This window comes from Morus notabilis, unplaced genomic scaffold (genome assembly GCF_000414095.1).
Source record: "Morus notabilis unplaced genomic scaffold, ASM41409v2 Scaffold1400, whole genome shotgun sequence".
Taxonomy (NCBI): domain Eukaryota; kingdom Viridiplantae; phylum Streptophyta; class Magnoliopsida; order Rosales; family Moraceae; genus Morus; species Morus notabilis.
In genome coordinates, this window is record NW_010367417.1 from 143,679 (window position 1) to 155,136 (window position 11,458).

Below are 11,458 nucleotides of genomic sequence, written 5' to 3' on the forward strand. Positions count from 1 at the left end.
GAACCGAAAAAAGATAACTAATATATATGGATGGCTGAGATTTAAAGTGATTAAATGAATGAAGGGTTGAGATTAGGACATGTGGGAGTGGATGATGATGTCCAGCCAAGCTTAGTGAGGAAGCAAAAGAAATTTTAACTTTTCTTTGCAAAAAAGACTCTAGAAAAGTCAAAATTTATACTTAGGCCCCCCTAATTTATTATGGCTGATTTTATAAGGTAAAAACACAACCAAATGCTCATTTTTGCATGCTAAAAACCAGAGAACACTCAGCCAAGAGAGAAGAAGAAGCAAATTCACCCAAGTGAGAGAAAACGAGTTCTAAGCGAAAACTGACGAAAACTACCGTTGTCTAAGGAAGCATGCAGTTCATGCATACTCAAATCTTCAAATTAATCAATTACAGTAAAAAAAATGTGATTACCTAAGAAATGCATTTTTTTACTGTGTTTGATTCATTTATATACCTGTATACATATACATACACATATCCGCTCAAACATACAAATACATTCATCATTCATTACTTACGTAAAACAAGTATGATTAACATATACGCCTTCAATACATTTTTACATTGTTACAATGTAACATCGTAATCAAAACATTACATCATATTATACATTTGCATAATTCTAATTTTCTTCCCATTAGCCTCCGTAAAATCCTCCTCTGGATCTTCTCCCTCACTTGTATTTACAGTGTTTTGGGGTTTCACGTTTTCTTGTCCCTGTTGTTGGGGTGATGATGTTATTCCAACTTATATTCCAGAATACACCTCCACTGATCTATTTCTGCATAGGTATTTTCTCTGCCTACATTCAAACTCCATTCGACGCTCACTAGTGCGTCGTTCTTGTTCCTCTCGTTCAATAGCCAATGTTTCTTCTAATTGCGTTACTCCCTCTACAAATTGGGTGAGGGTATATGTAGCTTCTCATCGTGAAAATATCATAGTTCGTAACTCCTTTGTTAACCCCCTCCAAAATATAAAACATCCATCATGTTCTTTTAACTTGATGGTGTGATCAGTCATAATCTCACTAAAGAACCATTTAACATAAATTGCCACGGTGTCATAAACTCGCATCTTAAATCTATCCACCTTATGTATATACTTTTCCATTCGCACAAATTCAATCTCCCCAGTATTTGGTTAAGCTTGTGATGTGGAGGCAACCTCTGGTGCTATCGCTGTGGGTGCCTTTCTTGGTGGAAATTGAGCTAATAATAACTGCAAATATTATCCCATGCCACCTCACGTGCATTTCTTGTTTCCACCGCACCCCTCCAAAATTGTCTGGCGTCAGACTCTAATAGGCCAGCTGCTAGAATCACCCAATCACTTTCATCAATATTGTAGGCTACCATCAAATATTCAATTTGGTGTAGCCAGTTTTACAATTTAGTTGGGTGAGCCCATCCATCATATGTAGGTGGGTTACACTGATAAAGTGCTAAGTCGGCTCTTGTAGCAACCCTAAATCCTATTGGGTCCCTAATCATGGCTACCTGTACTTCCCTATCAATCGGGGGTGGCTAAGCTACTCTATTTGGTTGTAGGGGTTGCAGAAGTACCTCTAAAGGAACAGGTTCCGCTTCTGGTGTAGAGGGTAGACTATGCGGACGTCTTCCCCTTCCTGGACCCCGAATACTTCTTCTATGCAACCCACATGGTACCGCTCGAGTTCGTCTTGTTCAAACCATACCGTATATCCTATAAAGATAAAATTTACACACTGAAATCTAAATTCAACATAAATAATAACTTATTTGGACATTGTAGAGTCAGATGCTCAGCAGAATGTTGGTGGGTGGCAGGACCTTCGCTATGATACCAACAATTATGCGATTCGGCCTTCCGAACCCGTTTTTTCGTCCATTTTTCGTTCTGATTGTTTCTATAACCCTAAAATTGATGTCCTATTTCCATTTCTTAACCTTAATATTCACGTGTTTACCCACTTGTGGGTTTAATACAATGTTCCATACTTCTTTCTCGAACATAGTTCAAAAATCTGTAACTACGTTGTAGTTCAGAAATTTCTGATTTTTATCTTATAACTTGCTATTTAGTACTATTATCAACAAGTAATTGTCATAAAAATATTCATATTGATAATACAAAGGATTTCAGGAAATTTGATCTCATACAGTAATTCCGATAAATTTTCCGGTTATGACAATACCAGCCTCCGCAAGGGAGGTAATCATGTTCTCCATCAGGGAGATATTCAATTCAAAGATTCAAAGTCCTCCGTAAGGGAGGCATTCAGTTTAGTTTATGATCACGGTGTTGTTAGGACCTTGCAAACCCTAACTTCTCGATGATCGCGCGCAATTAGTATGAACACTCGGGCCCATCATGTTTAGAAAGATAATAAGAGTTTAATACGACACGATCATAATTAAGCATAACTGGAGCATGCATATTTTGTTATATGTATTTTCAATAGTTTTGCGAGATATAGTTCCTACTTGCTGAGCGAAAGCTCATTCAAATATGTTCGTGTTGTAGGTACGAAACCTATCAGCAATTATTGATGTGCAGTGGCGAGCAGCGGACGAATGGTGTAGATAGGAATTGATACCGCTCACGAATAAACCTTCCGCAGTAAGATTAAAATAAAAAAAAAAACATGTATTTACGGTTCACAAGATTCAAGTATATATGTATGCATGTTATTGAAGACCGATGTTGTAATTATAGACCTTAATTTAAAAAGGTTTTAAGTAGTATTTGAAATACAAATTTGTGACGATTTCTTATTAAAAGTCGTTTAGAAGAATTTTTTTTAGTTACGAAATGTTTTAATGAATTTGTTATTAATATGTTTTATGAAAATATTATTTCGTTTAAAAAAAAATTATTCCGCTTATATGAATATCTTAAACTAAGTTTAAGATTATGTAGTTAAGTAACGGTTACGTAAGTAGGGTCATTACAGTACTTAGATTATTCCGCTTATATGAATATCTCCAATACAAGGATGCCATACCTATACACATCACACTCTCTTGTGGCACTCCACCCATTGCATATTCTGCAATAGAGCATTCTCACATAAATAAGCAAGAGTACTTGGATTCAATACTAGAACATAAATCTGAAGTACATGTAGTGCTTATGTAACGTAGATACATTGATAACATTTGTCCTTTAATGACTAATAACATCCTCTAGATTATTCAATATTACGTGAAACTTAAATTTTGGGGAAACAGTGTACGTACATATGCCAAAGGCTACTTATCGTCAAAAGTTGGGCACATGAGAAAATCTGCATCGTCCAACACCTGTAGTCCAATTATTACAAGTTAGTTTCTGTGCTTTTACCTATTTGGTGAAGGAAAATTAAAACCAAATGTAAGGAGAATACCTTATTCATTTTAGCCGGTTCTTCATCTTTGTCCGTTGATCTCAAAGCTTATGTAAGTATTCCTGATATTTTGTACCTCTCTGGTGACATCTCCCATGTTCATTCTTTGGTTTGGTGATTCGTTCGAACATGCGATTCCAATCTCCAACACCGAAAGCAAGCACTTCCGTAGATGATCAGTCAGGATCCGGTTTCCTAACCCCTCTTCTGGCTCAATCTCAATGCCTCCCATATTGTTATTGTAGTTTCTTGCATCTGATTCTCTTCTCATCAGTGCATTTTCTTCTGCTTCTCTAGGGAGAAGGGTAGAGTCAACTACTTCCACAAGTCTTTCAGGCAAGGCCGTCTTAACGAAGTTATGAAGATTGAAATCGTCTTTGAAAATCTCATTGGTGGGTCTCTTTCCGGTGAACATCTCCAATACATGGATGCCATAGCTATACACATCACCTTCTCTTGATGGCCCTCCACCCATTGCATACTCTACAATGCATACAACACATACATATGTATGTATTTATTCATCAATAAAATTGGATTCCTATAATACTTCCTAATATTTTCGCTTAAAGTTACACACGCATATAGAAAAGTTAGTGTTTAGAGATTTAACTTTTCAGATTTGTTAAAAAAAAGAAAAAAAAAAAAAAAAAACAGATTGAGTGTTGAAGTAGGTGGATTGTGGCACATTTGCTGTCACATCTTCTATTTTTTTTTTTTTTTAGTTTGTGAAGCAAAGTTATTAATGAGGGTATGGTGTATGGTATGGGAGAGTGCCTTACTTTTGTGGACAAAATCTATTTTTTTTGTTTTTGTTTTGTTGAAGATCACGTCTTCTTGCTCTCTCTGTCTCTCTCCATATATGTATGTATAATGTATTGAAGTTACAGTAGTAAGCAAAAAACACATGTTGCTGTTCATTTTTTGTTCTTCCGATTGCTCTTAGTTATTTAAGTTTGCTCTATCTATTAGCCTATTTACATCTTCCATCCTCTGCTCTTTCAAGGAAGATTTTCCAACTTGATGTGAAATATGCATTTCTGAATGGCTACTTGGAGGAGATATTTGTGGAGCAGCCCCCATATTTTCTTAAAAAAGGAAATGAAGACAAAGTGTATCAGCTCAAGAAGGCCTTGTATGGGCTAAAGCAAGCACCGAGAGTTTGGTATAACAGGATAGATGATCATTTGCTGCAATTGGGGTTCAAAAGAAGTCCTAGTGAGGCCACTCTCTACGTGCAACAAGCAGGTGATGATTTTTTAATCATTTCTTTGTATGTTGATGATCGTCTCATTACTGGCAATAACATTGCTTTAGTGCAAAAGTTCAAAAAAGAAATGCAAAATGTGTTTGAGATGACTGATTTGGGAGAAATGTCATATTTTCTTGGTATGAAAATTCTTCAAACTGAGCAAGGAATTTTCATAAGCCAAGAAAAATATGCTAAAGATGTGCTGAAAAAGTTTGGCACGGAGAATTGCAAAGATGTTAGCACTCCACTGGTTTTGAATGAGAAATTAAGAAAAGAAGATGGAAGTGATAAAATTGATGTTGGAATTTATAGAAGTTTGATTGGTTGTTTGCTACACTTGACAGCAACACGACCTGATGTTATGTTTGCTACAAGTTTGTTGTCAAGATTTATGCAAGCTCCAAGTGAAATATACTTCAAGGCTGCAAAAAGAGTATTAAGATATGTGAAAGGAAGAACAGATTTTGGTGTTTGGTTCAAGAAAGGAGATGAGGTTTAGCTGATTGGATATGTGGATAGTGATTGGGGTGGCTCACTTGATGATATGAAGAGTACCTCAGGCTATATTTTTACCATTGGTTCTGGCATGATCAGCTGGAATTCTAGAAAGCAGGATGTGGTGGCTCAGTCAATAGCTGAAGCAGAGTATATTGCTACTACTGCTGCTGCCAATCAAGTCATTTGGCTAAGAAAAGTTCTTGAAGACTTGCATCACATGCAAGAGAATGCTACCGTAATTTTTTGTGACAATCAATCTGCTATAGCTAAGACAAAAAATCCTGTGTTTCATGGAAGAACCAAGAACATCAAGATCAAGTATCGTTTTATTAGAGAAGCGAAAAAAGAAGAAATCAAGTTAACTCACTGCAACTTTGAAAATCAGTTTACAGATGTTTTGACTAAAGCATTGCCCAAAGCAAAGTTCGAACAACTAAGGAAGAGTTTGGGAGTTTCTAGCAAAAGTGCCAAGGAGGAGTGTTGAAGTAGGTGGATTGTGGCACATTTGCTGTCACATCTTCTGTTTTATTTTTGTAGTTTTGAAGCAAAGTTATTAATGAGGGTATGGTGTATGGTATGGGAAAGTGCCTTACTTCTGTGGACAAAATCTATTTTTTTTGTTTTTGTTTTGTTGAAGACCACGCCTTCTTGCTTGCTTTCTCTGTCTCTCTCCATATATGTATATATAATGTATTGAAGTTACAGTAGTAAGCAGAAAACACATGTTGCTGTTTATTTTTTGCTCTTCCATTGCTCTTAGTTCTTTAAGTTTGCTCTATCTATTAGCCTATTTCCATCTTCCAACCTTTGCTCTTTCAAAAATCCAACAATGAGATTATAGCATTTGGGTCTTTTTTTTTTTTTTTAAATATTAAAGGTATATAAATATTTTAAAATATTTGTGGTATATAACATATTTACTGTAAAGGATTCATTTATGAAGCAAATTAAATATGTTATTTACCATAAATATTCTAAAATATCTTATTCACCGCCAACATTTTCAGAAAAATATTGTTTAGCACTTTCTCCCTAAACAAAATAAGGATATTTCTGCAATACCACAACTTCCTTTTACATAATCGATGGTGTATTATCTAAGGGTTGAAAATGGATGGATCATTAGTGGGTTCCAGTTATAATATGTGAAAAAACGGTTATGGGTGGATCCTAGTTGAAAATCTAACACTTTTAGGATAACTTTTAATATCTTGCTATATTAATTTTTCCCTAATTAGGATATTAAAAATTAGACAAAAGATCTGTATTCGAGAACTATCTACATACACTCGTGGGACCCATCATAAAACAACTTCCTTTTCCTTGACGTCTACCCTACGTACGTTTATAACTGCTTAAATATTTTTTTGCTTGTTAGTAAGGATAAGCTTGGACTAGAGAAAGCTTCCCTCGTTATATCAGCTCTAATTTGGGTTTCAACCAAAAAAAAAAAAAAAAAAGAAAAGAAAAGAAAAAAAAAAGCTCATCGCATTTATTATTTTCTTTCTTCAATTCAAAATAAAGAAGAATAGCTCAGAGAAAAAAATGGTGGAAGAAATGGGGAAGAACCCGTTCAGGGAAAAAAAATAGGGCATAAAAGTTAAAGAACAAAAAGAAGAATTAAATAAATTTCAGGAAGAAACGTCACTTGGGGCCAAATGGAAAACAAAAAAAAAAAACCAAAAAAAACAAAACGTGGTACTATAGTCATCCCCATAAAATAAATGTCAGAAATATAAATAAATGTAATGCATCTAACAGGGATGTATGGTTCTAGCAAAAAAAAACAAAAAAAGGATGTATGGTTCTGTTTGTGTATATCAATCAAGTAGTTAATAACCAGTTTCTCTCTTTCCATTTAATAAAAAGAAAAAACAGAGAGAGAAAAGAACATTTTCTACACATTTGGGAACAACATTTTTTCATAGCAGATTAATTCCAAGTTCACATATATTCTTAGCAAAAGTAGAGTACTTATACGGAGTTGATGTTACCTGGAGCAACATAGCCAATTGTCCCATTCATTCCTGTTGTGCTAGTTTGATCACCACCATTTGAGAAGCTAGATGTGTTTGAGATAAACCTTGCTAATCCAAAATCACTTACATGGGCAACCATTTCATTGTCAAGAAGAACGTTGCTAGGCTTCAAGTCGCCGTGAATGATGGATTGGTCACAATCATCATGAAGGTAGTGTATTGCAGAAGCGACATCGATTGCAATGTTTAGTCTTTGAAGCAGGTTCAAATGCCTTGAGTTGTTTTCGTCATCAGCCGCTAGATGCAGCCACTTCTCTAGGCATCCGTTGGACATATACTCGAAGACTAGAGCCTTGAATTCATTGCCGTTGTAATCTATGCTTGCGCAACACGTCAAGATCTTAACAAGATTTCGATGTCTAACATTTCGCAATGCATTACATTCAGCAATGAAACTCTTCCCTGCTCCTTTTTGCTTGAGATTGAGAACCTTCACAGCGATTGGATTTCCTTCTTGGTTAAGAACGCCTTTATACACAGAGCCAAAACTACCAATTCCAATCAACATGCTTGGAGAGAACCCATTGGTAGCTTGAAAAAGCCTCTTGTATGAAATCTTTGAAAGACCATTTAGTTTTGGGAGCGAAACACTTGTTTTCCTTTGTGATGATCTCTTCCAATAAAAAATAGTGAAACATGTGGATAGAAGGAAAACTGCTACCACCAAAACTACTATAATAATGGTGAGTTTGGGGCCATTGCTCTTCCACTTTCCGGACTTCTTTCTAGGGCATGTTTGAAGATGCAACTTCGGCACACCACCACAAAGCATAGTATTTCCAACCACAGACACTGCACTTATGTTCTGAAATACGCCTTCAAGCGGTACTTCTCCCTCCAGATCATTAAAAGAAAGATTCAAGTACAACAAGTACCGAAGTTTGTTTAAATTCTTTGGAATTTGTCCCGTCAAGTTATTACGTGAAAAATCCATGTACCGGACACCTTTAAGAGAAACCAAAGTAGACGGCAAGGATTCCTGAAAGTAATTCCCTTGTAGGTAAAGATACTCTAGAATCTGACAATCACCAATAGTTTCTGGGATTTTTCCGGTCAGATTGTTTTCAGAAAGATCGAGGGAGTGGATATTCCTTAGCTTGCCTACTTCTACCGGTATGGTACCGGTCAACAAGTTATGTGATAAGGTGAGCGAGGTCGATAGGGAGGATAGAAGAAATATTTCTTTTGGTATTTCTCCAATCAATCTATTGTTTGAAATGTCAAGTGATTGCAGATTATGACAGTTTGCAATTTTGGTTGGAATATTTCCTTCTAGCTTGTTATAGGATAGATTAAGAACAGACAATTGAGTAAGATTTCCTATTGATGAGGGGATTTTTCCGGATAGTTTGTTCTTATGCAAAGCCAAAAGTTGCAAATTTTGTAGCTTCCCTAAAGAAGTTGGAATGACACCAGTAAAAAGATTACCTTCAAGGCCCAATACGAATACATTTACCAAATTTTCTAAGGTTGAAGGAATACTGCCAGATATTCGATTGCCTCCAAGATAAATTTTATGGAGATTGGTAGAGAAATTCGCTATAGACTTTGGTAAAACACCTCCAAACTTGTTCATAGACAAATCCAAGGTAACCATCTGGCTGCAATTTGTTAAAGGGGCAATAAAATCCAAGCTATTTGATAAATAACCTCCCAGGCTATTATTATATAAACTAAGCCAACGAAATTTTCTGAGACTCCCTAAACTTGACGGAACTTGGCCAACAAAATTATTTCCTTGGATATCAATCACTTCAAGCTGGGAAGCATTGGAAAGTGATTCAGGGATTATTCCAGAGAAATTGTTATCAGCCATAAAAAAAAGTTGGAGATTAGGGAGTGTGAGGCCAATTGTGAGAGGAAGAGTGCCACTTAATTGGTTTTCCACAGTTGAGAAGGAGATCAAGGAGGATATATTATAAATGGAGAGAGGGATTGTGCCCGACAAAGAATTCGGCCCTAATGAAAGAAAAGTTAAGCTTTTCCATCTCCCTAACTCTTCGGGAACACTTCCAAAGAGATTGTTTTCTGTCACAGAAAATCCTTCCAGTGATGAAATGTTTCCCAAGGAAGGTGGGATACTCCCCGTGAGCTTGTTTCCCTCAAGATTGAGAGTAGTAAGCTTCACCAAAGATCCAAGCTCTCGAGGGATCATCCCAGTAAGCCTATTTCTTCCAATACTTAACACCCTAAGTTCCGAGCAATAGCTTAAATTGACCGGGATTTTACCTTCCAACAGGTTTCTATTAAGATTGAGAGATTGCAGGCGGAACAAACGACCAACTTGCTGTGGAATATCGCCGAAGAAGCTGTTATTTCTAAGGTTAAAGGACCTCATGAAGGAGAGGTTCCCGACGTAAGGTGATATGGTTCCACGCAAGTCGTAGCCGCTTAAGTTGAGGGCTGTTATCCTCGGATGGCTGCGGCTGCAAGCGATTCCAGGCCAGCTACAGAAGGGAGTGGAGTCATTCCACACGCTCAGGATTCCATGCGGATCGTTGGAAATGGATTCTTTGAATTTGAGGAGAGCAAATCTATCAGTGTCGTTTCCTAATGCACTTGCAATGGTAGTTTTAGGTTGCAATAAGCTCGGAGAGGTTAGAAATATGACATGGAAAAACATGGACCAAAAAGCAAATGGAGTGATGGGGTTTCCAAGTTTCATTTTGGTGATGGCCATGAGTTAAAAGAGGGAGCTGATTTGTTGAGCGGAGAGTTGAAGGCAGAGACTACTTATTATAAGACACTCAAATCATGTTGTCTGAATAAAGATCGGAACATACTCAAATTATGTGCGAGTAGCCCACACTTTTTGAAGAAAAACTGTGGGAACCGAATGGTTGATGGTTTTTGGGCGGAGCCTACACTTTTTTTTTTGTTTGTTTTTATTAAAAAAAAAGCACCAATCGCCTAATTATCCAAAACAAAAAGGTCAGCACGGAATTGGAATTCGATGTTGATAAATGAGAAAAGCCAGCTGGCTCACACGGAGAAGATAAGAGGGGTTCAATATAAATAGCCTCCTTTTCCTCAGTTCATAATAAGTAGCAAGGAATAGAGAGAGTTGCAAAGGCTTCATTCGTTTCACTAATTTGAATTTAGAATTTAAGTTTTGTTATAGTAAAAAATTCTCACAAATAATCACATTTAACTTTTTTACTACAGTAAAAAGTTCTCACATACAATCACATCTCAACTCAAATTTTAAACTCGAATCAGCGAAACGAACGAGGCCTAAGAGTTGCTAAGAGAGTTTTTTGTGTGCCTATAAAAGTGTTTTTTTATAAAGAGTTTGAGTAGATTATTACCACACTTGAGTGTAAGGAAAGATAGTAAGATTATCATACTTGCGAGTGTGAGAGAAGTTTTTGTTGAAAGTATTCCGCAAATTATTGCTAATACTTGAGAATTTTTTATGTACTCATTATTGTTATATTGGAAGTTTTTCTCTGAGTGTGTCGTGGTTTTTTCTTATTAAATTAAAAGATTTTTTACGAGATAAAATTCTTCTTAAATTATCTTTCTTCTTTCTTCTTAAATTCTTCTTACGAGATAAAATTTTTCTCTTAGTGTCCAATTTATCTTTCTTCTTAAATTAGAATCCCAAAGAGAATTAGAATTTGTACATATTACCAACAAATTATGGCAACAAACTTACAATAATGGTGAAGAGAATGGTCCCCCCTTAATCATGTTACCTCTGCGGCTCTACCTTGTGAGGCTGCCGCATCCAAATACTGATCACTTTAGGTCTCGTTCATTTTATCGATTTAAATTTTTAATTTTAGATTTTTACAGTAAAAAAATTTTTAAAAAATGTCACATATAACTTTTTCTATTACAGTAAAAAATTCTTAAAAAATATTACATTTTAATTTAAATTAAAAATTTAAATTCGTGAAATAAATAAAACCTTAATAACTTGTATAATCAAAACTTATGGTTCAATGAATCACTCACAATGCCCTATTTCCAAATAAAGATGATAATTGCTTTCAATGCCGTCTCTCTCTCTCCCTCTTTTTCTTTTTTAAGTGAAAATTGAGACTCATCTGACAAACACTGCTTTTGATAGTCCTTTGTTGGGACCCACAAACATACCACTTGGCAAGTGAGCTACAAAATAATACACCCAAGTTGATCCATATGTACTGGTTGAATATTTAATGTGAGCCTAGTTTAGATTCTTTTTATATATTTAAGTCCCATTTGTTTTATTATTTGAGTTTAAAATTTAAACTTTATTATAATAAAAAAATTTTAAAAATAATTATATTTAATTTTTTTAT

General features: G+C 35.6%; 1 protein-coding gene across 1 annotated transcript; it reads right to left on the reverse strand.

The window, feature by feature from the left end:
• Positions 1-2,942: 2,942 nt before the first annotated feature.
• Positions 2,943-9,905, reverse strand: LOC21411057 (putative receptor-like protein kinase At3g47110). The gene is made up of 4 exons (XM_024174970.1): positions 9,407-9,905; positions 7,125-9,334; positions 3,381-3,863; positions 2,943-3,297 (listed from the first exon to the last, which is right to left on the reverse strand). The coding sequence occupies exons 1-3, from the start codon at positions 9,847-9,849 to the stop codon at positions 3,403-3,405; spliced, it is 3,114 nt and encodes a 1,037-aa protein (XP_024030738.1). The 5' UTR covers positions 9,850-9,905; the 3' UTR covers positions 2,943-3,297; positions 3,381-3,402.
• Positions 9,906-11,458: the final 1,553 nt, after the last annotated feature.

What these genes read in the sequence shown, in the direction of transcription:
- LOC21411057 (XM_024174970.1), bottom strand. Translation starts at nt 9,849, where the DNA reads ATGGCCATCACCAAAATGAAACTTGGAAACCCCATCACTCCATTTGCT. An exon ending in CTCAATCTTAATAGAAACCT is followed by an intron (nt 9,335 to 9,406) that starts GTTGGAAGGTAA and finishes TGGAAGAAATAG; the next exon opens with GCTTACTGGGATGATCCCTC. An exon ending in AATTGGCTATGTTGCTCCAG is followed by an intron (nt 3,864 to 7,124) that starts GTAACATCAACT and finishes TATGCATTGTAG; the next exon opens with AGTATGCAATGGGTGGAGGG.